The 27,861-nt window shown below is 43.2% G+C and overlaps 1 protein-coding gene and 2 long non-coding RNA genes across 9 annotated transcripts in view; 1 reads left to right on the forward strand and 2 right to left on the reverse strand.

Annotated features, from left to right (window-relative positions):
* The first annotated feature begins 6 nt into the window (after positions 1–6).
* Positions 7–27,727, forward strand: LOC309338205. Of its 3 annotated transcripts, XR_014154801.1 has the most exons (6): positions 7–145; positions 4,945–5,061; positions 5,921–6,114; positions 23,538–23,619; positions 26,054–26,207; positions 27,143–27,727. It is a non-coding gene; the product is annotated as an uncharacterized lncRNA (long non-coding RNA). The 3 variants fall into 3 exon arrangements; XR_014154802.1 differs by lacking the exons at positions 7–145; positions 4,945–5,061 and having other exon boundaries at positions 5,811–6,114; XR_014154803.1 differs by lacking the exons at positions 7–145; positions 4,945–5,061; positions 27,143–27,727 and adding an exon at positions 26,523–27,131 and having other exon boundaries at positions 5,811–6,114.
* The window catches only part of RPS6KA2 (ribosomal protein S6 kinase A2), a 179,527-nt gene continuing 161,820 nt past the window's right edge, over positions 10,155–27,861 (reverse strand). For all 5 annotated transcript variants that reach the window (XM_081855173.1, XM_081855175.1, XM_081855176.1 and 2 more), the window contains 9 exons: positions 26,066–26,196; positions 23,566–23,691; positions 21,048–21,137; positions 18,326–18,484; positions 17,079–17,240; positions 14,323–14,399; positions 13,107–13,224; positions 11,564–11,701; positions 10,155–10,844 (listed from right to left, as the gene is read on the reverse strand). In XM_081855173.1, coding sequence (XP_081711299.1) covers positions 10,719–10,844; positions 11,564–11,701; positions 13,107–13,224; positions 14,323–14,399; positions 17,079–17,240; positions 18,326–18,484; positions 21,048–21,137; positions 23,566–23,691; positions 26,066–26,196 — 1,127 coding nt within the window. In that variant the 3' untranslated portion in view covers positions 10,155–10,718. The remainder of the gene's footprint in view (positions 10,845–11,563; positions 11,702–13,106; positions 13,225–14,322; positions 14,400–17,078; positions 17,241–18,325; positions 18,485–21,047; positions 21,138–23,565; positions 23,692–26,065; positions 26,197–27,861) is intronic.
* On the reverse strand, positions 24,641–24,984 carry LOC309338210. The gene is made up of 2 exons (XR_014154810.1): positions 24,764–24,984; positions 24,641–24,733 (listed from the first exon to the last, which is right to left on the reverse strand). It is a non-coding gene; the product is annotated as an uncharacterized lncRNA (long non-coding RNA).

A 27,861-nucleotide genomic window follows, 5' to 3' on the forward strand; every position in this document is an offset into this window, starting at 1 on the left:
GTTGCGCGCGAGAGTCTGCTTGCTTCCTATTGGCGAGGGGCAGTGGCACGGCGTGCTGTTCATCCCCCCCTCCCACCATGGCTTTCAGTTGGCCTGTCAAGGGCAAGAAGAATGAATGGCAGGAGCTGATGAGGCCACAGAGCGGGTTTGTTTCTTACAGGCCATCAGCTGTGAAGGGAGCGGTCCCCTCCTCTTATTTCAAGGGCAAGGCAGGCTGAAAAGTGTTGTCAAAGGGTGAAGACACTGCATTCTCAGCCAGGGTTTAATAAGACTGTTTTTAGAATGGAGTTTAGGATCAGGATTACAACACTCCCTACTACTTTTTGGACAGTGTGCTCCGGTGCGTTGGATATTATTTTTATAATTATCTTTATTTTTATTGATATCTCACTTTTTACCCCATTTGCACCACTGGCACTCACTGTGGTCACTTTTGTTGAGCTATACACCATAACCCTAAGGTCTATTTTTCAGTTATGCACCACCACTTCAGATTAGTCATATATATATATGAGAAGTTAGGAGTACTTACTTATCAGGGACGGCTGCCCCTATGGTCTAAAGTTAACCACTGAGCCTCTTGGGCTTGCCGATCACAAGGTCAGTGGTTCAAATCCCCACAATGGAGTAAGCTCCTGTTGCTCTGTCCCAGCTCCTTCCAACCTAGCAGTTTGAAAGCACGTCAGTGCAAGTAGATAAATAGGTACTGCTGTGGCGGGAAGCTAAACGGCGTTTCCGTGTGCTCTAGTTTCCGTTACGGTGTTCTGTTGTGCCAGAAGTGTTTTAGTTATGCTGTCTTTAGTTTATGTCTCAATTCATTAGACACACACAGAGATAGGTACTCAATTTAAGTACAGTAGATAAACATGTCATCTTTATAACTGGGGGGGGGGGATAGATTGTAACTGAGGGCAGGGGCTGTCTTATTTAATTGATTCTAAGTAAGCTACTCTGGGATTCTGTTTGGCTGAAGAGTGGGGTACAAATGTTATACAGTGGTGCCTCGCAAGACGAAATTAATTCGTTCCGCAAGTCTCTTCGTCTTGCGAGTTTTTCGTCTTGCGATGCACGGTTTTCCATAGGAATGCATTGAAAATCAATTAATGCGTTCCTATGGAAACCGCCTTCCCCCGACCTCTTCTGGCGGGCGGCATTTTAAAATCGCCCGGGACAGCGGAGGACTTCTCCGCTGTCCGGGCGATTTAAAAGCCCCTGGGAAGGCAAGCAGGGGGGACAAAGACTTTTGCCCCCCGCCTGCCTTCAGAAGAGGTCCAGGACAGGCTTCGCGGACCTCTCCGCAAGCAGCGGGAGCGCTCCTTGCGGAGAGTTGCCAGCGCGCCCAGGCTTCGCGGCCCCGCCGCCCGGCTTCGGGACATCGTTCCGATGCCAGGCGGCGGGGGGAGGCTTTCTCACCCCGCCGCCCGGCATCGGGACGATGCACCGAAGCCGGGCGGCGGGGGGAGGCGTTCCCGCCCCGAAGCCGGGCGGCGGGGGGAGGCGTTCCCGCCCCGAAGCCGGGCGGCGGGGGGAGGCTTTCCCGCCCCGCCGCTCGGCTTCGGGACATCGTTCCGATGCCGGGCGGCGGGGGGAGACTTTCCCGCCCCGCCGCTCGGCTTCGGGACATCGTTCCGATGCCGGGCGGCGGGGGGAGGCGTTCCCGCCTCGCCGCCCGGCATCGGGGCATCGTTCCGATGCCGGGCGGCGGGGGGAGGCGTTCCCGCCTCGCCGCCCGGCATCGGGGCATCGTTCCGATGCCGGGCGGCGGGGGGAGACTTTCCCGCCCCGCCGCTCGGCTTCGGGGGGAGGCGTTCCCGCCTCGCCGCCCGGCATCGGGGCATCCTTCCGAAGCCCGGCGGCGGGAGGAGGTGTCCCCGCCCCGCCGCCAGGCTTCGGAGGAGGTCCGAGGACAGCGGGGAAGACGAGCTGCGCTTCCCCACTGTCCCGGAGATTTCCCTATGGGCTGTCGTCTTGCGAAGCAAGCCCATAGGGAAATTCGTCTTGCGAAGCGCCTCCAAAACGGAAAACCCTTTCGTCTAGCGGGTTTTCCGTCTTGCGAGGCGTTCGTCTTGCGGGGCACCACTGTAAATTATTTTAGATCCCCTCTTTTTAGTTGCCAGGATCCCCCCCCCTGCAGTTCTTTAAAAGTAGAAGTGAACTGCTGGTTTTCCACATTTAAATCAAAACACATTGACAAATATCTAGCTAGGTCATACTCAAGAGTAGACCCACTGAAATAAATGGACAATGGGTCTATTCTGAGTATGACTAACAGTGAATATTACCTACTGTATATTTAAAACAGCTACTGGATAGCTCTCAGCAGCTTTCAATTTCAAAAGTGCAAGGAGAGTCTTTATCTAGAAAAGATTATTTTTAACCCAGGGAATGCTGCCTTTTAACATGACTTTTAGCCTCTTCTAAAGCAGGCAAACAAGTTGGATGGTTGATGTTATCTTTGGTTAGAAGCAAGAGATAACGGAAATGCCTGTTTCCCTGCTACCTTTGGATATAAACAGCACTCTTTATGAACTAGTTTAAGCTTGCTTCATCTCTCTATATACCCTGCAGCTCTTCCTCCTCAAGAGAAGTTCTGAATTCTTCTTGTTGCTAACAGGGGCTTTTAAAAGAAGAATCAGAACACCTCCACACAAAATGCCACTTGGGGCTCACAGGGGCAGTTTCTTTGACTATATGAGTGAAAGAGACAAATAACCCTTCATCTAATTTGTTCATTATCATCACCTTTGATCCAATTCCTCGACAAACACACACAAAAGGCCATTTAGGTCGATAAGTGGTGGATTATTAAACAGTGAGTATGCTGGATGGAGGACTGACCTGAACACTGTAAACACTAATGTCCTTTCCAAAATAACTGGGATCAAGGGGAAAGTGTCAGCTGCTCAAGTACAGTGTGAACTGCCAAGTTTTTCAGAAGGCTGTGAACCAATCCGGGGCTTTTGTCAGGCGTAAAATCCTTCCGCCATAGACAGTGCGATCCTATATTCACTAGTTCTTGAAGTCTTCTGAAGTGGAGGCTCTATCTGCTGCTGAAACCACTCCTGCAGAAGTGACTCCGCACATTATGCAAATGCTTCCCCAGTAAAGTTCTCCCTGCAGACCCCTGAAAATGGAGTACTAGGCAGGTCGGTGCACAGGAAGAGGGGGCAGCCGGGTACCCTTTCCCCAGGCCTTGGAGGGCTAAGCAGGCTGGGGGCCCCACCAGAGACTAGCTGCTTTTTGGTTTGAGTTTATAACTATTCTAAAAAGGCTCCCACCCTGAGCCTCAGAGAAACACTGCACTGGCCTGGTCATAGGTGAGGCATGAGTGGCATGGGGAGAAGTATACAGACATGATATACTAACCTCCCACTATGCAATTCAAACACAACAAACATCTATATCAGGACAGGACCAAGACAGCACCCAAACCATCCCCAGCTCAGGAGGAGAGGGGAAAGGAAAAGTGTGCCAGGCGGAGAAATCTTCCTATATTATTGGAGTCAATGAGAGAGGAACTGAGCTTGGCTTCTATGGCTCTGAGAGTCTTGGTTCTAAGAAATGTGTTCTAAGAATGGTCCTAAGAACCTTATTCTGAACAGTTTCTAGGTTTTGAAGTTTCCTGCAGTCCCCAGATCTCAGCACGGTAGAGGATTCACCCACACTAATTTTTCAGAATAGGCAAACTCGGCCCTCCAGATGTTTTGGGACTACAACTCCCACCATCCCTAGCTAACAGGACCAGTGGTCAGGGATGATGGGAATTGTAGTCCCAAAACATTTGGAGGGCCGAGTTTGCCTATACCTGGGACAAAGTTTTTACCTTCACATCTCCATATATGGAGAGCCTCCTGCATCCATTTCATTTTCGTAGCCTGGATATATATTTTTTAATCATCTCCTAGAACTGGAGAGAAGGAACCTTAGATAAACAGCAAAGGAAGTGTATAGCTAAAACCCACAAGTTTTGTTTTATCTTAATTGGATCACATCCACAGCATGGCTTGTATTCAGTGTAGCACTCAGCAAATTGTTCTGTCAACACAAGCATTTCTCGCATGATGGACTATTCGCCCACTCTCTACTCCCCCTATGCAGCCCCTAAATCTGTTCTGGGCATTCCCCTCAACCCTCTGGAGCAAATTTGGGGACGGTGTGGGGCACACACAGCAGGAAGAGAGGAAGGAAGTCCCATTGCACCAGTAATTTTTGCACTAGCACAATTATTCCATTGAATATTGCCCCATACATTTAAAGCACATTTATCCTACTTGAGGGATGCGGGTGGTGCTGTGGGTTAAACCACAGAGCCTAGGACTTGCTGATCAGAAGGTTGGCGGTTCGAATCCCTGCGACGGGGTAAGCTCCTGTTGCTCGGTCCCTGCTCCTGCCAACCTAGCAGTTCGAAAGCACATCAAAGTGCAAGTAGATAAATAGGTACTGCTCCGGCGGGAAGGTAAACGACGTTTCCGTGCGCTGCTCTGGTTCGCCAGGAGCCGCTTAGTCATGCTGGCCTCATGACCTGGAAGCTGTACGCCGGCTCCCTCGGCCAATAAAGCAAGATGAGCACCGCAGCCCCAGAGTCGGTCACGACTGGACCTAATGGTCCGGGGTCCCTTTACCTTTACTACTTGAACATTCACAGTGTCCTCCAAGGAATCATGGGAACCGTAGTTTACCCTTAACAGAACTACAGTTTCCTGGATTCTTTGAGGGCAGTCGTGTGCTTTAAGTGCATGCTGTTGATATGACTGGTGGGCTTGATGAATAGGAGCTCTTTTGTTTTAAATACCTACCGTATATCCAAATGCTGTACACTCCGTAACACAAAGATCATGAGATTAAAAAGTGTCAATATTTTACATTATGAGATGGTCTGATATTCTATCATCTACTGTCTGCCTTTCTGTAGTTGTGTGTTTTACATGTAACTTGTGGTTCCAGATGGAGATGTGCTTCTAGAGAGACATCCATCATGTTCACTGGTACCTGGTTATGCATCCGCATCCACATCAGATGTTTGCATGGAGATATTCACTATTGGCCTAGGGCTACTAAAGAGTGAATGACTGAAAGTGAAAGGAAATGTGACTGAATGTGAAAAAAATGAATGAGTATTCTTAGAATCATAGAATCATAGAGTTGGAAGAGACCACAAGGGCCATCGAGTCCAACCCCCTGCCAAGCAGGAAACACCATCAGAGCACTCCTGACATATGGTTGTCAAGCCTCTGCTTAAAGACCTCCAAAGAAGGAGACTCCACCACACTCCTTGGCAGCAAATTCCACTGTCGAACAGCTCTTACTGTCAGGACGTTCTTCCTAATGTTTAGGTGGAATCTTCTTTCTTGTAGTTTGGATCCATTGCTCCGTGTCCACTTCTCTGGAGCAGCAAAAAACAACATTTCTCCCTCCTCTATGTGACATCCTTTAATATATTTGAACATGACTATCATATCACCCCTTAACCTCCTCTTCTCCAGGCTAAACATGCCCAGCTCCCTTAGCTGTTCCTCATAAGGCATCGTTTCCAGGCCTTTGACCATTTTGGTTGCCCTCCTCTGGACACGTTCCAGTTTGTCAGTGTCCTCCTTGAACTGTGGTGCCCAGAACTGGACACAGTACTCCAGGTGAGGTCTGACCAGAGCAGAATACAGTGGCACTATTACTTCGCTTGATCTAGATGCTATACTCCTATTGATGCAGCCCAGAATTGCAAGACTGAAGTCTTGAAGGACTTCAGTACAAATCACTAAACATGACCAGTGCTTATATTTTAACAAAGAGTCAGATCAACAACTAAGGTACAATAGGTTTTATTTTTATTTCATTATAAATAGAGATGTACAGATGAAGGCCAATACTGAGGTTCCTTCCCAGGAGCCTGTCACAGTAAACTCTTGCCTGTTTGAACCCACAGTTAACTTTTTCTGCCAGCATCCTTCAACATAGACATGTGGACTTCTGAAGACCAATTCACACCATTCAACTGAAGACCAATTCACACCATTCACCCAGCAGCTGAAGCCGGCAGCTGTAGAAGCAGCAACAGTAGACACAGCACACAGAAAACAGGATTAAGAAGCGTCCCTAAATGCAATTGTGTCTAACAAGGTACAAAGTCCCAAATGATCATTGTGCTATAAAAAATATTACACTTCATAAAACCAAGTTTGTTTTTTAAAAAAGTTACTCTGGTACATATAATAAATGTCTGTACACTGCAGCCCCTTTCAAACATGAAACGTTGAAGCATGGACATTTCAAACCAAACAGTTCACAAACATGGAGGTGGAGTTGGTAAATAAAATACTGCACCGCTATCTAGAAAAACTATTCCATAACCACAAACCACAAAATGAACCGTTTACAGCTCCATAACTTCATGTGTGGGGCAAGGAGGAAGAAAATGGAAAAGGTGGCGGCAAAGATAGAGAGAAATGGGATGCCCTGCTCACTTTTGGTTCTGCCCCTTCCCACCCCTGGCACATTGTCTCAAAAAGGTTCCTCACTTAGGTTCCTTAGACTCATAAAGTGTCCAGTCGTTTCCTCCAGATCAGGTTTTGCACCTGTTTGATGGGTTCAATCTTTAAGGCATTGCACAAGTCTATTTCACAGGAGAGTGCAAAGCTAATGTGCCTAACATGCAGAACCTCTGGATCACCTGCTACAACTATAGTGGCTTTAGTGATTTCAGCTTTTTAGTCTTCCTGGGTAAAGTATTTCTCTGAATCATGACACACCCTTTCATCCCTGACCAGCTCTTCAAAACCTTCAGGGGAAGATGTTCTGAAAAACTGGATCTATGTTCCCACCGGTTTGTTTTCATGATTTCATGAACAGCATTAGAGAGCTAACCAAACATTTGGTGTCAAACAGCCTTTTAGAGTGGGAACCAAAAAGGCAGCCTTCCTGATATGACAGTTCTTCTGTGTAGGGTTTTGTCAAAACAAGCCTCAACCATTCCTCTTAGTCTTACTTTCTTTGACACTGATCCCAGAGTGGTGTGTATGTTTGACCTCTCATGAGGTGCAGGCTGCGGATTCTGTGGTTATTTCAGTTGCACTATACAAGCAACTAGCAACTAGAAGGTGAATTAAACCAGGTGAATCATGGTCTTGGAAACCCTGTGGCACTAGGAGTACTGCTGAGAATTAATACACTGATGGTGTCTCTGCACAGGTTCCAGATGACTAGTACACCACTGTCTCTGGGTGTTTTGGACTGCATTAGCCCCAACCAGTGATCTTTTCAAAGCCAAGCAATTATTTGCACCTGAACAGCACATAGGCAAGACAAGTGAAAGCCACTGGTTGTTTCATTCTCATTAGGAAAAGGCCTGAATTTGCAGTGTGTCCATATTCTGAGGAAGAAGCAAACTGTATTAATCAAAGACAAAACCCACAGCTCCATATCTGTGCTTGAAACAATTGTAACGTTAGGAGACGTTTTAGTGTGTTTGAGCACCTGAGAACAGAGGGATTCAGTCACCCCAAATAGCAAGTGGCCTCATGGTGTTACGCAATGACGCAAGCAGTTCTGTGCAACTCTCACTTCACACACACACACACACATGGGTTTACAAGGGCATTTTCCAAGGTGAAACATAGAATTGTATAATTGGAAGAGACCATGAGGGCCATCTAGTCCAACCCCCTGCAATGCAGGAATCTTTTGCCCAACGTGGGGCTTAAACCCACAACCCTGAGATTAAGAATCTTATGCTTTACTGGCTGAGCTATCCTGCATGAAAAACTTAATTCAGATATATGGTAGCAATGGCAGTTGGAAAATAGGAAGCTGCCTTATACTGGATCAGCTCACTAACTGGGTCCATCTAAGTCAGTATTGACTGGCAGTGGCTCTCCAGGGTTAAAGACAGGGGCCCTTTCCAGACCTACCTGGAAATGACAGGGAAGGAACCCGGCATCTTTTTGCATGCAAAGCATGTGCTCTTCCATTAAGCTATTGTCTTTTTCTGGCAACTGGAGTACCAGTGAAGTCCATTAGATGAAACACAGATTTGGAAATGACTGAAAAAGCACATCAGATGCAATGCTTCTCTAAATCCAGTGGGACGAGAGAGTACAAGGTATTACAAAATTAATCTGTGGCACATAATATATTCCACTGGGAAAAAGCACCCAAGCACCATGATTCTGTGAAGGAGCAACATGCAATTTCAGTTATTTCTAAATGTGTGCATTGCATATAATGCACATTACAGTTGTACCTTGGATCCCAAGGTACAATCGGAAGCTGTGCCTTGGTTTCCGAATGTTTTGGAAGTTGAATGGACTTCCGGAATGGATTCCATTCGACTTCCGAGGTATGACTGTACAGTACTTATACTCCTACTGCCATTATCACCATAGATGTGAATCATCACCATGCAGACTCTACAAGCGGGATACAACATCTCCTGTGGTATCTATGGGTAGAAAGGGCAATATTTACACACAGTCAGCAGTCACTTATGGACTGGACTAATATACCCTTGGTTGAGTAGGGTTATGATATCAGTAAGTCCAATAAGTAGTGGAATTGCACTCTGATTGTTAGGAAATAGCCAGGGCTCTTGTTGATTTTGGGTGCACTGGGCTCTTCTATTTAAAGGAGCAAGCAAGGGCAAAAGTGAACACAACAGAAAAACAGGTCCACATGTTCAAGATTTCAAAAATATACAATACACCTATCGCCTGTCAAGCCTGAGCCAAAACCTTCATTTTATGGAGTTTCACAGCATTGTTTTATTCTAAAAGTCACACTTCAAGAACAGCCTCTCTGCTGCCGTCCTGTGTGCGCAGCACATAGAAATGAAACATTAAATATAATTTAAAAATTAAGGACAAAATAGAATAAAATAAATTACATGATGTTTTGTCACACAGAAACAGACCCCAAGGAGCACATTACAGTAGCTAATGCAACAAATCTGTTCTCTTGCATCTGCAGGCACAATTGACACCAATCTCCCAAGCTGCGTTTAGTATTGGTATGGCTTCACCACTCAGCAAAAAAAATGTAATCTATAGGACGGCGTTTCCGTGTGCTGCTCTGGTTCACCGGAAGCGGCTTAGTCATGCTGGCCACATGACCTGGAAGCTGTCTGCAGACAAACGGCAGCTCCCTCAGCCTATAGAGCAAGATGAGCACGCAACCCCAGAGTTGTCCACGACTGGACCTAACGGTCAGGGGTACCTTTACCTTTATAGGATAAAATATTCTGTCTTCACGTTCCTCTCTCCCCCCCCCCCCCAATAAGAGGAAACGAGAGACAATGTAGCATGCTGGTTTTTCTTGCAGAGTTTTGAAAGGTGGCGAAATCCATTATAAAAATGCAAGTCAAGTAAAGTGCTTAAAATAATGGCCGCAATACAACTCAGAATCATAAAGCTGCTAAACCCAATATTTCAGAGGGCTTAAACATGCTTAAGTCTGTTTTGGGTTGTGGCCAATGAGTGCAATCCAGAGTAATTGACCAACATAGCACTTGCCACTGATGTCAGTGGGAGGTGGAACGTGTCCATTCTTGTCAATCACTTTATGCACAACACAGTCACAGTTACGCCTGTTTCCACTGATGTTAGAAAAATACTGTAGATTTTTTCTCACTGAAATTTCTCCACTGACAGTTTCTTTCGCTTCTGCTTGTAAGAGAGTGGGTTATTTTGTCATGTAGCTAATGTGGCATTATGAGCCATTATTTTAAATGGAACAGGCAAACAAAAGATCACCATCTCCATAATAAAAGTAGGAGAGTTTGTAACACAGCACAGCATACTTAGAAAGCACTATTATTGCATTCATTCATCCACACAGAGGGAGACTAGGTCTTGCCTACTTCCCCACCAAAACCTCCACACACTCAAAGTTCTATTTGCACAGAGCCTCCACATATGGGCCTATGATGCCATAAGGTCCTGTATCCATGATTCATACCCTCAATTTATCCAAGCATAGATAGTTGATTAATTAATTAATATAAGAATGGATGTCCAGAGCAAATGAGGCCCTTGAAAGTGTGGCTATCAGCATCAGTGGGTGCAACCACAATCTCCCCCCCCCATGCATTATTTGCTGTACAGACCAAACACATGAAGGGTGCTTTTTGAAAAGTACAGCAAGCTCTACTCAACCAGCTCTTCTTTCTTCATGTTAAATACTGTTCTTAGTAGGCCGTTGATTTCACAGCATCACATGCCTCTTCCTTTCACATTCAGCTCTTTGGAGATGAACTCTGCTGCAGCTGATAATGGGTAGCAGTATCAATTGCTAGCTGCGACAATTCACCATGACACAAATGCTGGTAGAATTGACCCCTAAAACCAAAGCGACTTGTTTTTCTACTGAAAATTGCTTACAAAAAGTGGTCTTACATAGAATCTAAAAGATACCAAAAGTAACATTTGGAGAAAATGAGAATAGGATCTTAGCAGTATACACTTAAATAAGAAGCAGTACAGCAGTTGAAAAATTGGCACATGACATCTTTGAGTACCTGCTAACTCAGGATCTTGGCATTAACTTAAAAAACAAAAGCAACAAAAGGAGTCGGAAAGCAAAGGATATCTTTGCCTTATGCTGGAGTTCTGCTAATTTTAGCAATTTATGTGCCAATAGTCCTAAGTCCTGCAAAATTAGCAATACAGATCAGCCTCTCTGAGCAACATGCGGCACATGTTTTCCCTTTTTAAACCAGGCATTCTTTGGGACCACTACAACCTCGTTGAGGTCAGTCTTTTCATCCCCCTCCGCTGGGCCAGGTTGGAGGACAATACAGGTTCCAGCTTTGGTGCCTGAGGTGTTCGGTTTAAAGCAAAGTAGGTGGCTGCCATTGCTCCCTGCAAAATAAAAATTGAGACCACGCGGATTTAAGAACAATGCCTGCTTTCACTCTTCAGTCCTACTCCCCACCCCCAATTTAAAGAATATGGGGTATCTGCATCAAGACATTATAGCAAAGGGAGCTTCCTTACTTTTACTGCTTCCTTACTTTCTGAAGCAGGAGCCTATATTCTTCAACCACTAAGGCTAGTTTTGACTGTGGGACTCAGCTGAGTCATTAGTTATATATCACACTGTGGATTATCATGCACATGGTTGCTTATGTTCATGTGCAGCAAAAGTGCATATTGGAGAAGGAGTACATGTTTGTTGGTTCATGTGTGCGTGCCTACACATAGGTGAAGAATGAGGATTTCAAAAGGTTTCTCTTTCCACCAGATCTTTCCGATCCCACCCCCCAAAAAATGTAGCTATACATGTGTATGTACAACTCCTCTTCTACCAGTCCTTTATACTAATTGACAGATGGGGACTAGGATTTGGGAAGGAGGCAGGAGAAATCTAGGGCCCTGTCAGAGCCTCATGCCTCCTTCCCAAAGCATAGTCCCTCGCTTACCCAGTTTTGGGAAGGCAGCCTAAAGGCTGGGAGGCATCAAATGTTGCCAAGGGCCACCCCAAAAAGGTGTTGAGGGCCACATGTTGGACCACACTGCTCTAGGGCCATCACTCTCCTTTTCTGTATGCAAGAATACAAAGCAGCTTCATTTGGACTTACCTTTACCAGGTGAACATCCTGTCGGCTGAGCTGATTCTGGGATAGATATTCCCCATTTACTATCCACGGGTGCCTTAGAACCAGGGCTGCTGTCAAGCGTTGATGGGGGTCCACGTGAAGCATCTTTGACACAATATCCTGTTAAAAAGAAATTAGAGAAGAAAACTTGTGATTTTGTTTTCTTTTCCCCATGAGGATTTCCATTTTAAAGCCTGGGTAATGGTGGTAGTTTCAAAATATGGAATACTGGAATGGAATATGCCACTAGGAACTCATCATCTGAGAACTGGTTCTGCGCCCCTTGAATGTAGTCACTGCAAACAAAATTCCATGGTAGGTTGCTGGAGTGGGGTATGAGGTGGGGCAGGGAAAGACATACTGCCACAACCCCACACACCAAAACTCTCTAGGATGTTGTCTTTGAAACGTGTATGTGAAACAGCAATCTCAGTGCTGACTTTTAGGCAGGTAGAAGAGAGGATTAGTGAGCTTACTTGGGTTGCAACACAGAATGGAACATGCACAGAAGTGCTCCTAGCCAGTTAGTGCACTCACTCCCTGCAACTAAGGGCGCTTCTAGATCAGCTTATTGGGGATTCATCCTGATTTGTTTGTGGAGAGGTTAGATGACATTGTGTCAAGCAATTGTTACTCCACACTTTCCATTGCTTCCCTTTTTGCAAATAGTCCAATCTTTTGGGGAAGCAGGTTTTCACCATAGGACTTCCCAACCTACTGTAATTAGGCAACCTGAATTTGCCAGTATGTGACTGAATCCCATAGAAAAACAGCAACTGTATTGAAGTGCCCCAAAACTCCAAATCACCATTTTCACAATGGATAGGATACCGTGCAAAAGAGGCTTTTAGCAACAGCTTCCCTGTGTTCAAGCACAGTTTTGAACTTATCCTTAGAAGGTATGTGAAGGTGCTGCAATGAATTCACAGCCCAATTCTGCATATTAGGTGATCAACATAGGCGTCAACTCCTGGGGGCTGAGGTGCCTTTGCCCCCCCTTAAAATATTTGAGGGAGCTAGGCCTCCCCAAAGTTGATGGACATTGCCACTCAAATGTTGTGCCTGTGCTACATCATGTGATCAATGATGCAGGGTGCAGCTTACCTGCCCCCCCAATATTTTACTCAAGTTGGCACCCCTTGTGATCAAGTACTAGTTTTAGTCATTAAGGACAATATGTCGATAACTTGTCAAGGGGTCCATGTAATGTGCTACTGTACTAAAACAGCTAAATGTGCTAAGACAGTTGAAACAGTCTCCTTTTCTCATGTACTAAGGATTGGGATGGGTGAATAAATCTACTTCTGGTCCGTGTTACCTTCACATTCATTCACTCATAAGTCCATTCTGTTTCTGTTTTAATCTATGGTTTTAAAAACAAATACAAAAAATTGTACTGAAGTAGACATTTCTAAATAACTTTTCTTTCAAAATATGTGTCTGAAAACAATTTTGATACATTTTTGAGCCACAAACAGCCTTGGAGGTTCTGAAAGGCCAACCTAAAAATATGTTATCTGCTTACCTTAGCAGCATCAGATATTGAATCCCAGTTTCCTCCTGTAAGTGCATACTTTCCACTGCCAATTCTGGCCAGAATCTCCTCAGGGGTATCATCTGGCCCATTTGCAAAAGGAGTGAATCTGTTGAGCCACAAGTGGGTATTTTAAAGAGGTGTTTGCACAATGGAGAGTTACCAGAGCATAATAATAGGTTCGGCCTGTATAAAACTTTTAATCAGGCCTCACACACTGAAGAAATAACAGCATTATTGATGAAAATGATTAACATAATTAACTAAAGTAACAACACAAATTGTGAGATGAGGCCCTTCATTTTCATGACACAACTGTACGACACCTCTTTTGAACTGTGTCAGTCATAACAAAACATCATCTGCGGGGGGGGAAGGGTGTTCCTTCCTCCAAAATGTCCCCCTTTGTTTATCTTCCTTGCAAATGGACAATGTTTTGGTTAATTTTTTATTTTATTTTTTAAAAAACCTAAGTAGTAAGGAGCTAACCCCTTAGCAGGACAAATAATTGAGATCTAGCACAATGGAGTGGGGGGTGAATCTGAATACACACTATACCTTAAAAGCATATTCAAAGCATATCCCCCACCTCAATAATGCTGGGATTGGTACACCCCTTACAGAGCTACAGTTCCCAGCACTTTAATAAGCTACAGTCCCCAGGATTCTTTGAGGGGGAAATGTATTTTGAATGTATAGTTTAGCATGTGGCCTGAGACTTAGGAAAGTGTCAACTCTTATTTTTAAAGCAAAAAAGAAAGCAGAACAAGGTCTCATTTTAGGAGCTGAAATAGATGTGATGCTAGTCATGCAATTAGCAATTGTGTGAATTGCTTTTTACAAGTAAATGGCAGTGTGGGATCCCTGTTTCAGCATGGAACCCTTTTGTTGGGTACAAAGTGCTTTAACCCTGCTCTGGATTGAGCTCCTAATTTGGATTGGGTCACCGTTGCTTGCAATTTACTTTTAAAAAGTCATTCATACAATTGCTGTTCACAACGAAGGCATCCCATTTGTTCAGCAGACTTTGTCTGTGTAAAATCCCAATTTTGATTGTTGTTCTTTGCAATAAATAACAGCAAAAAGGAGCTCCTTGGGTGATGTTTGGCACTGGTTACCTCCAGGGGGGAAACTTGGCTGCCACTGCAGTAGCCCATGGGGAAGACTTCCAACTTGTGCAAAGATACTAGGAAGGCCTTGCACCTACCCTGCTAACATGGTGTACAACAGAATCCCTAAGCTCCAGATATCACAGGCTGCATCATAGCCTTGCCGTTTCAAGACCTGTGGAAAGGAGAAGAGAAGTAGAAGAACGAGGTTATAAAACTCTTTTTGGAACTGCCAAGAAATTTATGATAGTGGTTTGTTCACATTTGCTTGAACTTGTTGGAAAAAGTGGTCACCTTGGACAGGGAAATAATTGTACAATGAGACCTAACAATGCAAGTTGAGGAAATGAACTACAGTCGTACATTGGATCCTGAATGCCTTGCGAGACAAACGTTTTGGCTCCTGAACGCCGCAAACCCGAAAGTGAGTGTTCCTGTTTGCGAACGTTCTTTGGAACTCGAACGTCTGATGCAGCTTCTGTGGCTTCCGATTGGCTGTAGGAGCCTCCTGCAGCCAACTAGAAGCCACGCTTTGGTTTCAGAATGTTTTGGAAGTCAAACGGACTTCCAGAACAGAAAGAGGTATGACTGTATTTCATTACACAGTCTGGTTTTGTCACTATGTATTCTTGACTCCTGCATCCTCAAAAGGCAGAAAATAGACCAAAGGAGGGAGAAAACTGATGCCAGTGATGGCCAACTCATAGCAGAGAACTAGGGTCTCCACCTGAAGAATGCAGCCCTGAAGACTGCAGCAGTATATTCAATGAATGGTTGCTTTTGCCCATAGGAGTAAGAATTAGGTTTTCAAAAGTGATAGAGCAATTGCACAATTTAAGGCTACATGCTTCTTTTTATTTTATCACTTGGGCCTTAGTGTTTGATGGTGCCGTTGGGTGGTTGATTTGTGGAAAACAAACAAACAAAACCTGCCCCACTTCCAGACCACTATCCAGAGAATAGATTTGTCCCTTACAACACCACATTTTGATCAGTTGATCATCAACAAAGGATCCATAGCATTTAGAGCATGGCATCTTCCCAGAAGCTTATTTAAATATGTTTCACACATGGCTTTATTCTTACAGAACTGTTATCGCTACCATACAAAATAAGCATATATGTTATGCATATATGTGTGCACTGTCATGAGGCTTCATTGAGAAGTTCAATTCAGTTCATATTTAAAGCTGAATTTATTAAATTCACACTTTCCAAGGCAACATGAGAACTGAAACAGTCATCTTTCCAAATTCACACTTATTTGAATTTTGTGATGCAGTGATCCAACTGAGTGTTTATAAAATACATATGTTAGGGAGAAGTGAGAATAAAAATGGGATATACTAGAAAAAATAGTATTCAAATAACATTAAAAATGCATTCTATTAGGAGAAATTGTTTGCAAAATGTGTACATTAGTCAAAACTGCAAACAAACATGGATTTATTAAGAGAAATTTGCTGAATAATTTTCATGAGGTTTGTTTTTAAAAGAATAAAAATAAATTGTAAGTTGCTGAAGTAATGTGGAAAATTGAATTTATTATTGGAAAAATGAGAAACAGAGAGAACGAAAACTGACAGATCCTTCCATCCCTAACTGTCACACATGATGAATGTGTGTATCTTGTTGTGCAACAGATGCAGTTGTTCATTCCCGTATTTGTTCCAAACAAATCAAGTTTTCAACATGTCACCAACTATAACATTATGTGGACAATTACTTTTAACAGTTGATGATGAAATCCTGTTTTTCAAGAATTAGTTTCATTGATCAGAAATGCGTTTAATGTTACAGAAATAAATTGCTATGACTACATGTAAAGTCACTATGGATTTTGAAACAAAGCAATAGTATGGTTTTGGCTTTTATTATATACTGATAGCATGAAACTGCCTGTGGGAGTCTTAATCATGTAAGCTAGAATGGTTATTATCAAATGAGACTTTGAGACTGGAAATACAGCACAGCATGTAGCTGCATGTTTGATGATTACACATAAAATTCTCCCTATGCTGGGCCAAAACCTAGAAAGTATGGTGAATGCTACCTGGCACTAGATCTGTAATGTCTTCCCCAGCAGTCTGTAAGACCACCTAGGCTTGGATGAAAACTGGAGAATAAAATAATTTACACACTGACATGAGATTAACAGCCTTTGTGATTCATGGTTTGTTTTCCTGCATTTGTTCCCACTAGATGGCAGGCCAATTCCTCCTCTCAGATATCCTTAACAATCCACGATAGTTCATGTTGTAATTATTACATTGCCGTCTACTAAAAGAAAATCAATGGGTTCCAAGTAAAACAGAGAAGACTAATGTAAGCAGACATGTTATTTCGCCTTTGCCATTCCCTCTGGCTGCTTTCCTAACATTCAATTTAATTGGACAAATGTTTCAGTGGCAAGGGAGTCTGGGATCAGAGCGAAGTTGGAGGTGAACTTCAGGATATTAGAGAAGAAAATGTTTCAAAAGCTGCTTGCCAAAACTGCTGTGGCATTTCTTACAAAGAGCAAAAGGGGAAAAGGGGTCTAACTCTTCCTCTAACAGTTTTTTGCACCACTTCACCACTTCACACCACATCCTGGTTTGCATGTTTGAGTCCTGTGGAATGCCAAATGCAGATTCCCATGGGTTCGAGCTTGCCTTTTCACATGTCACCTTCTGAGACAAATCAGGCAAAAAGCAATAAAACCATCAGAAAATATGATGCTCAAGGAAAATGGCATGGACTATAGTATCAAAAGCAACTGAGAGGCCAATCTAAAGCTGTTTTGCCTCTCCAACCATGATGTAAATATGGGATATGATGTTACAGTTGCTGGAACAGGAATTGCTCTGCTATGTACCTCAGGTGCTACAAAATTGGCTGTATAACATGGTGTCATTAACAGGCCATTCTCAGCTCTCAGTTGTTTGGCAAATCCAAAATCACAGATCCTGATGGAGTCGGGGTTACCTGACTCATCCATGTAAAGAATATTACTAGGTTTCAGATCTCGGTGAACAACCTGCAAAGAAAGGAAAAACTGTTATATAAAGTGAAGTAGCTGTTGCAATGATAAATGTCAAATTTGGTTTGTGTTGGCAGTTGGAAATTCTCAAGATTTACTATTTGAAGTTTGTTTTGGCATTTGGTGTTGTCAGGGAACTGACATCGGAGCCAGAAGTGGAGGCAGGGCTCCCAAGCGATGCCAGAGAAGGGCCAAGCAGGGAGAGAGGGAACTCATCGGCTGGGGAAGGAAATCAGCGTAACACCAGAGATAAAGGGGGGCGGTTGGGGGAATCGGAGAGGGGTCTCCAGGACTCTTCGCTGGAGACCAGCGGGGAGAGCACAGGTCCTCCTCTGCCCACACCCACCCTGCGCAGAAGACTTCCGCGCAGGGAAAGTAGGCATAGACTTGGCGTCAAAGAGCTTTTGTGCTGGAAGAAGTTTAAGAAACGCCCACTGACGGATTCTGCTAGCGACTGAACAGCCACGAAGTGAAGGGCTGTCCAGTCAGGAAAGGTTTAACCAGGCTACCTAGCCAGGTGTGGTGGCAACTTACGCACGAGCAACCCCCATACATTCATTACAGATGTCATGCCTTGCTAATGCTGACATTTACCAAATGATAATGTACATAGAGTTGCATTTTACTCGTAAACCAAAAAAAAATTATAATTCTTTTCTATTTACCTCTGGTCTTCTGAAATGTTACAAATTTTCACTAAATAGTATTCACTAAATTAGTATTCACCCAGAACACGCACAGGGCCATTTGATTTCAGATTGGCTATGTTGTCTGCCTCCTCTTCCCATAGGGTTAAATATATGCCCCCCCCCCCATATAAAATAGTGAGGCAAGTCCAGATATAAATGTTTATGATAAAGTCTATTATACCCTTTGGGTTTAAGGAAAATAATAAGGATTAGCTCTTTGGTATGGAAGGTACTATCCAAGTGTGATATCTTTGATATGGCATTCCTTATTCTACAGGCGTGTTCTTCAATAGTAAATTAGTAACTTACAAGTTTATGCACATTTTGGGTAATGCCCAAATAAGAAATAAAATAAAGATAACATTTTTAGAAAGCAGAAGAAATTGTACTTACTCCCTGGGAATGCAAATAGTTGACTGTCTTGGTAATGGTACAAAGGACAGCACTGGCCTCTCGTTCTGAGAAGCACTTCTGCCGAAGTATTCGATCTAAGAGTTCCCCTCCTCGCATCAGCTCCATCACAAGGTATACATATTTCCCATCATCATAGACCTATACGTGCAGAGAAGCAATCAGGTGTGTGATTCAAAATTCTCCATCCATTTATTTATTTCATTTATTGCCCTTCCTCCCTAAGCATGTAAATGTCATGTGGGCACTGTTCCAGCACTAGGTTTTACCAGAAGACAATGGAAGCTAAAGTAGCTGAATAGGAAACAGTAGATGGAGGAGATTTCTCTTTCACTTGATGCTTGGCGGTGGTGTTTAGAGAGGGTCCTCCTAAAACCCAACCTCCCAATGGCAGCATTTTTAAAAAATAATCACCATAACATGCATGAATCCATATTGAAAAAATAGAATTAAAGTGCTGATTGTAACAGGAGAAAACAGCAACACTATAAAGCACATTAAAGGTAAAGGGTCCAGTCGTGGATGACTCTGGGGTTGCGACGCACATCTCGCTTTACTGGCCGAGGGAGCTGGCGTACAGCTTTCGAGTCATGTGGCCAGCATGACTAAGCCGCTTCTGGCGAACCAGAGCAGCCCACGGAAACGTTGTTTACTTTTCCGTCGGAGTGGTACCTATTTATGTACTTGCACTGCATGCTTTTAAACTGCTAGGTTGGCAGGAGCAGGGGCCAAGCAATGGGAGCTCACCCCATTGAGGGGATTCGAATCGCCAACCTTCTGATTGGCAAGCCCTAAGCTCTAGTTTAACCCACCGAGCCACCCATGTCCCTTAAAGCACATTAGCCTCTGGGGGGGAAAAGATGGGGGGAAACCTTTTTTTTACGAAAGGGAGTACATAAGCCAATCCCATCAAACAAACAAACAATATTTATTACGGCCATAGGCCCATACAGGTAAAAACAACACATAAATAACAGCTTGTGCACGTGGTGGGAAAAAAAAACAGCCGCTAAAACACCACCGTAACAATAAAATACTATAAAATAGAATGGCATACTACGCCTTAGTTAGCTTGTAGTCCTCCTTGGCGTCGCTTTTGGGTAAGGACAGCGACCAGGAACCTTGCCACATTCAGGGTCGTATGAGTATCCTTATCCTGCAAGATTTGGGCAAGGTGGAATTTTGGTGGGGTACCCTCTAGTTTCTGTATGATTGATCCCAACAAATTTGCCCGTGGCACATTGAACAGGGGGCAAGTGAACATGATGTGCTGGAGCGACTCCGGCGTCTCCTTATCACATTCGCACGTGGCGGGGGCTTGGCCCTTTGAGAATCTATGTCTCAGGACGTTGGAGGGAAAAACGTTGAACCTCGCTTTGGTGAAGGCCAGTCTATGGGCAACAGTCGAAAGGGAGGAGAGGTATGATGGAACGCAGTAAGTTAAAGTGATACCAATGTTCTGGGGCGAACAAACACCTCCCCCCAGCATATAATTTCGCTGTAGATCGATGTCATCCAGTCTTTGGCGGATCAGTCTTTGAGCGGTAATTTGGTCTAGTTTTAGGGAATCTGAAGGAGAGATTCCATAACTCAGGAGTTTGGCATGAATTCTACTAGACCAAAGGCTAGAGAATTCATCTCACCATAAGCATTGGACAAGGTAGTGGTTTGGTAATCTATGCCACAATGATAACCAATAATTGAAGACTTGCTTCCACAGGCAAGTTTCTAAGGATGCGATCTTCAGTTCTAGTCGCATGGCTGCGTTGCTTACGCACAGGGGGAGCATTAGGAGCCGACGCAGGAATTGATTTTGCAGTGTCTCAAGAGGAGCAAGATCTGTCATCACGGCCCAAAGCGGGGCAGCATAAGCAAGCGCGGCAACCACTTTTGCCTTGAACACCTTTAGGGCCGAGGGAACATGCAAAGCTCCATCCGAAAAAAAGAATCGGAGGAGCGCATATGACAGAGTTTTGGCCTTGTTAAGTAGGTGACCAATCCCATCTATAATAATCACAATACATACTCCCAATGGCAATATGTTGGGTGGATAATTTAAAGAGAGAACTAGTTCTAGGCTCTACCTGACTGATGGTTGTATACTCATATAGAATGGTTGACCTGCCCCTTCCTGCTTGCTGGAAAGATGCTGCATATCCCCTCCATCGTTTGGTGATATAAATATACGTGAATAACTTGGTGGGAAACAGTAGCAGAAGTAGCCTCCAAAGCACATAGCCCATTCTGTTTCTGCCTATTGCACATTGGTGAAGAAGCCACTTGTTTCTTCTTTAGACTCCTCAGGAACCTACCGCGCTGATGTTTGCAAGATAGTAGTAACTAAGTGCAGTCAGAAGTCTCGACAACACATTGCTGATTGTCTAGTTTGACCGTTGTGGTTTTGGTTATTTCCAAACCACCTAGAAGCTCCATGTGAACATCAAAGTCCTTGCATCCCAGAGTTCCTAATTTTATTTATTTAAACCTTTACTTTATGGCCTCTCCCCTGGAATCTAATGTAACTGAGTCACCAGTAAAAAAAAGTTATTTTCCTACAAGTAACATGAATACATTTAACCAAACTCAAATCTCCACTGAGTCATATATGCACAAAATGTAGCTGGAATTGGCTTCACACCACTGTCTACAACCAGCTGTTCATATTTTTCTGTGGATGAGTTTGGTGACTTGAGAGACCACTTACATCTTTAAGAGTGATGATGTTTGGGTGCTGTCCATATCTCAGAAGAATCTCAATTTCTTCAGAGGGGTCCCTTTTGCTTTTATCAATGATCTAGAAGAAAAGGATTCAATGGTAATTAGGTGTTGTATTCAAGTGAAGGTGTAGCTAACATTCATAAGACTCCTTTGTGTGTTTACTCAAAAGAAGAGCTTCAAAGAAATGGAGACATACAGTGCATCAGCACACTAAAATTTCAATTAGCAATAACTGAGCCTCAGATTAACCTCATTGGTTACAATGCTGCCACAGACTCATTGAGATGCATCAACTCATTGGTTAAGCGGGATAACTAAAAACAGCAAATCGTAAAGCGGGAGGAAATCTTTGTAGCTACTAACAACAAATAGATGTCAATTGTACAGGTGAAACATAGAAAAAGAGGTGGCGGGTTTTGTTGCTTAAACTTTTCTATTTGGTACAACATGTGTTAGGATACAATGGTTTGCTTCCAATAAACCACAAACTGAACTCCACTCCTGAAGCAAGATTTCCCCACTATTTCCCCACACTATTTCCCCACAATTGGTGTGGGATAGGGTACTGGGGCTGCAAATGGAGGGGAGAAATCATGGTGGAGTCTGTTGTAGGAGTAGAAGTGCCTAGATTGTGACAAGGTCCTTTTGGATCCAGCCCTGTATTTGTAGGGCATATGTGTGGGATGCAAGATACTATCCACAGTGAAATGCATTTTTTGGGGGGGGGGTAATAAAGAATTCATTTGTAAATTTTGTGCGTCATTTCATATTCAGGTCACTCTGTAAGAAAGAGCAGATCCACTATGTGTCATATAAATATAAAGTCCAAGGGTGGGAAGAGCATTAACAGCCATACAATGCAGGAATTTTAAAGTGGCAGTTTTGTCTAAAATTAATTAACCTGTAATATTAATACCGAGTAAAAATACTGGAGGTCTTTACTGCTATGAAATACATGGGGTTCAATTTAAATACCTCTCCTAAAAATAAGTCTTTGTGTGGTTTTTAATCTGTTTTTGTTGTTTTTTCTGATGCCAAATTACCACTGTTGTAAGAAAATTACTACGGTATTGCTAGCATTATTTTAAAAGAACATGGCCTAATTCTATTTTCCCCCTCAGATGAGAAGTATTATGATTTTAACTGTTTCTAGGGGATCTTTTCTTTTTTTGCACAGTTAAGCTTGATTAGCTTCAGCAATTCATTCGTGCTATGATTAACTTTTCCATAACATTGGAATAATCACTGTTTTGGAAAGAGATAAAGGAGAAACACACACACACACACACACACACACACACACACACACACACACTTTGAGCAGCATGACCATTGGTACAGAATGTGCCATAATATCTGCAGGCACTATTGGTTCAGTCACTTCCACTATTCATTGACTCAGCATTCATAACACAAGCCTTCAATTGTACTGCTATTAGCACTCTGGGCATTTGAACATTAAGCCCTTTAATTAAGCAATTCACAAAGCATCTATCCGTTGGGCTAAATTAACTCTTATGATAAACTTGGATCCCAGATAGTGCAATATATCATAATGCCATTATACAAATCTATGGTGATACCACTTTTGGAATACTGTGTGCAGTTCTGGTCACCTCACCTCAAAAAGGATATTACAGAGTTGGAAAAGGTTCAGAATAGGGGGACCAAAATGATCAAGGGGATAGAGAGCAATTCCACTGCAAGGAAAACCCTGATAAGCAGCATCTCTGTGCTTAAAGTTAAAGACCTTGGCAGGTTTATACCACGGCAGGTGGTCCATTAAATACTACTGAATAATACCAAATAAAATATGTAGGGAAAACAATATGCAAACAGCCTTAGATGCATGCAAATGCAAATTAGTTGTGGCTTTCCATGATATATTTCAACTGAGGCTTTCAGTGCTAAGCAAGTTTCCCACCTCTGAATCAACAAAATATAGCAGTGGTAGAAGGAGAAGACTCAGCTACAAGAAAAGGAAAAAAAGATACAAATTCACGAGCACAAGAAATACAAAGACATACAGGAACTGAAAACCCAGTATTTACATGTTTGAAGATGTAATATTATTTGCTGGTTCCAGTTACAGATAGGTAGCCGTGTTGGTCTGCCATAGTCAAAACAAAAAAATTCCTTCCAGTAGCACCTTAAAGACCAACTAAGTCAGTTCTTGGTATGAGCTTTCTCACTATATAGAAGGGTCTGGAAACTTCTGTTTCAGTGTATCTGAAGAAGTGTGCATGCACACGAAAGCTCATACCAAGAACTGACTTAGTTGGTCTTTAAGGTGCTACTGGAAGGAATTTTTTTTGTATTTGCTGGTTGTTACATCATTGCAGCTTTGCAAATGATTCTGCTAACAGTGAATGGATAAAGTTTCCCTGAGAATGAGTGTGCAAGCTCCAAATGTGTATATGATCAATTGTTTATAATAAATTTCTTCTTCTTGCCTCAAACCATTAAAATTCTGCAGATGACAGCATGACAAGGTGATGTCTTACCTTCACGGCAAACTCTGCTTCTGTGGATTTGTGTACACACCTCTTGCATACTGAGTAAGAGCCAACACCAATGTCCTCCTTGATTTCATAACCATCTGTAAAGTGAATATTGTTCCCATGTAACTGCTATAGAGGAAAACAAAACGATAGCATAAGAAGGCAGGTCTTATGGCAGTATCCAAAAGAAGACCAAACAGAGCTGAAAACTAAAATACAATTGTTCCTCACATAGCCTCAGCAGAACTCAGGTCTTAATTTATGCCAGTCCAGTTAAAACTATAACCCTTTGTACACTCACTTGAAATTAATCCCACTGAGCTGAATTCTCAGTGTGACTTTCCTCTTCAAATTAGGGATGAGGAACTCTGGATCCTCCCAATGTTGGATTTCAACTTCCATCATCCTTGACCATTGACCATGTCAGGCTGATGAGTGTTGGAGATCAACATTGGGAGAGCAGTGAGTTTCCCCTCTCTGTTCTAAGCAAACATAAATGGGATTAGGCTGTAAATGATGCTATAACATAAAAAAAAAGAATACATCAGTGTCATTTAAAAAAAATAAATACATTGCTCTCTGGGTGTTTTAATACAAGCATCTCATTACCAGAGTAAGGAATTAAAACACACGCATATAATAATACATGCCTGGAAGAGTTCTAGTTTCCTATATTAGCCACCTGGAACTATAGCAGCTACTATTACCTAGAGAAATTACCTCACTTTCAATTACAGTGGTACCTCGAGTTACAGACGCTTCAGGTTACAGACACTTTGGGTTACAAACTCCACTAACCAGGAAGTGGTTGCTCCAGGTTAAGAACTTTGCCCCAGGATAAGAACGGAAATCGCGCGCCAGCAGGAGGCCCCATTAGCGAAAGCACGCCTCAGGTTAAGAACCGTTTCAGGTTAAGAACAGACCTCTGGAACGAATTAAGTTCTTAACCCGAGGTACCACTTCTTGGAACTTTGAAGTGTCAGGCATAGCTCTAATGGCTTTAGCCCAAACGTAGCAGAGTTTTCCTGCACAGCGAAGAAGCTAGTTGAGGTGGAAATGACTAGTCAGCTAGACTCAATAACTATTTACAGGATTTATTAAAAGGAAAAGAAACCAGCAGAGTTTCTGCATACAAAACAAAGTAAAATAAATCCTCTCTCTCTCTCTCTCTCTCTCTCTCTCTCTCTCTCTCTCTCTTAACCATACACAGCACTCCTTCTCCTAACACACCTAACACCAAACTGTGCTAGCATTCCTAGATAACAGAGTTGAGTGCTGGTCGTTAACCAATCAGAGTAAGTAGTTTCTAGGTCAAGCAGACCTTGGCTTTCTGCCAAGAGTAAATTGACACTGCCTTGAGTTAATTGTGTGAAGCCAGAATCTGCAAGTTTTCATGAGAATCAATTAACAGAAACTGAACACCACTGTACATCTAAGAAACAGAATCCAGGGCAGGGCTCTGAAGACATTTGGAGGATTGACCCTCCTGCATGAATCTAACCATCAGCTGCAAACATTGTTGGTGTCTCTGCACTGTGATCCTCTCCCAAAGCAGGTGCAATTGGTTGGGACTTTTTGGTGGTAGTGCCTTAATTGTGGAACTCCCTCACAAGAGAGATTAGACTAGCCCCTTCCCTCTTGTGCTTTAGGGAAGCAATGAAGACATTTTTGTTCTGCCAGGTTTTCAATGCTTTTAAACTTTTTTCTAGTTATGGGTTTATCTGTTTATTGTGGTTTGAGGTCTAATAGGGGGCTTTTTGAGAGCTGTATATAGGAGCATATAGGAGTGGGCTTAATTTTTAATGGCTGGAGGAAACCAGTTTGTTCTTTCCCCAAAGCACCCTTGAAATCTCTTTCTCTCTCTCTCATATAAGTGAATTGCTGCCCTTTAATCCTATGGCCCAAAACATTTGAAGACACTGCTGCTCTGCCTACTTGTCATTCTTGATGCTGAGAGGCTTGCCTGCAGGGGCATCCAATAGGTCTCTGTGCAGAACATGAAAGAGAAGCACTGAGCTTCTCGGGGGTTCTTGCAATGTACAAGTTCTCCTTCCATATAAACATTGCCTGCCATTTTTCTGGTGTTTAATAATTCTACCAAATTTGGCTAATGAAAGTGGCATTATATATTGCATACAAGCAAAAACATCACACTGAAGGCAGGCAAGCACCACAGCATTTCAGGTAAAAGTCTGGGTCCCAGTGACTAAAAAGAAAACCTAACAGAGTACTGCAAGCTTCTTGAGATTGCATTTAAGTGAAATCATGTTATGATTTCAACTTGCATCATGATTTCTGTCAATAGGACTATCACAATCAGGAAAATATATACAATACTAAGGAATAGGCCTAACACTAATGTCCAGCCTGTGCAAAATATTGTGCTTTGGGCTTGTGTATAACATTTGTAAGGGGCAACTGTGTTCACCCTGGATATTTGCAAATATGGCAGATGCCATCAGCCTCCAGTGATCATACACACTTTCACCAGATGCATCCTTACCTGGACAATGGGGTGAACTGTGATTTTGTGGACTTCTTGCTGTGGAGGCTCCTGCACCAAGTTGGATGCAACAAAGCTGAATCCCCTGAAGAGATTATGAGCGTTGGCACTTGGAGGGACGCCTGGGGAATCTGCAGAGGAGGTGAGATATGATTCAAGGGACGACTGGGGATTCCAAAGCCAATACAAAGAGAGTACAATATTTCTTTGGGAAATTAGAGTGCTACAATACAGGTCCTACCAATGCTGTAAAGAAACAACTCCAGATTAAAAAGTTGACCCAGCTGACAGCAGGCTACCTTAGTGGGTGCAGGACTGAATGTGTGGCACACACAGCTCTGTCTGCTCCTCACCTGTGAGCATCTCCTACCTGTAGCAGCTGCCTCACTCTGCCTGTGCATGCAAACTCTTCCCAGTCCACCTTTACTTAAACATAAAGCTGTCTCTGTACTTTCAGGAGTGGCAGTGTGAACATAGTGGATGGTGGAACGAGGAGCCGAGGTACAAAATTACTTTTAGAATTGGGAGCAGCATATTGCAAGATGAGCCCATGCCAGTAACTCTCCTTTAAGCTTTAGAACATTGGTTATTGAACAATTTTCTTTTTTCTTCTTTCTGCTGTGCAGATTGCAGAACTGGTTTGCACCACAACAGTACACAATTGATATCCAGCTAATCCAGGCTTCCTCAAACTTGGCCCTCCAGATGTCTTTGGCCTACAACTCCCATGATCGCTAGCTAGCAGGACCAGTGGTCAGGGGTGATGGGAATTATAGTCTCAAAACATCTGGAGGACCGAGTTTGAGGAAGCCTGAGCTAATCTGTTGATTTGCACCAGTGTGGAAACAAACTAAAGGTGAAAAATTATGACCAAGCAGCCAGTTATTTAGGCAGTCAGTTAGCCAGGCTGGGAGATGGCAGTTTGTGGCTGTGTGTACACTCTTGTTTACTCTTCATCATGTGAGCTCCCACTGCTGGTTTGGGAAGCAGTGTACACATGGTGTTAACCAAAAGCTACACCTTCCTTGTCATTTTTAAATGAAATAGTACATTCTGATGTGTTTCTCTCTAAATCAGCTTCCGACTGAATTGGGGGGGAAAGAACGGAGCTGCATTTTAATCCAGTATGTGAACCTAGCCTATGTCATCCAATCACCTGAAGACTTTACCACTCTCCTGTTTCCCTGGATTTCTGAATAGATGCAGATGTGTTGGAAATTCTTGTCCACACTACAGTTTCTGTCCATGCTAGTATTACTCCAGATTTTATAGAGCCAAACTGGTGTGGGAAAATCTCACAGTATGGACTCCTTCCATGTTATCTGGTCATTTCACAAAATGCTGGAGGCATAGAAAGAAACATTGCTGCAGCAGCAACCACACTGCCAGAGAAATGCAAAAGTTCACACTAACTTGATCTCTATAACTGAGAAATTGCCTCAGGTTATAAGAGCGATGACTGACTACAGCAATTTGAGAACTCTGCAGTGAATGAGCTAATTTGGTTTTAGCTTGGGACAGAAAGGAGCAATTTCTGAGGTGCTATTACTGTATGTCAGAATCTTATGCAGGGAGGAAACAGAAGATATGAATAGGGTGGGTCAAAGCATAACACTCTATCACTCATCTGCACCCCTTGCTTTGCTGCAAATCTGGAAGAGGGGGGAAAGGCTGGTGTTTTATTAGTTTTTGCTTAGAGCTCTAATATTTCCAGTGATGTGTAGTCTAGTTGCCATAGGAAGCTGTGGTGTTATAGTATATGTAATGTGGGAGACACCTGTGGAAGAACAATGTAC

This window comes from Podarcis erhardii (genome assembly GCF_964252035.2).
Source record: "Podarcis erhardii genome assembly, chromosome: 3".
Taxonomy (NCBI): Eukaryota; Metazoa; Chordata; class Lepidosauria; order Squamata; family Lacertidae; genus Podarcis; species Podarcis erhardii.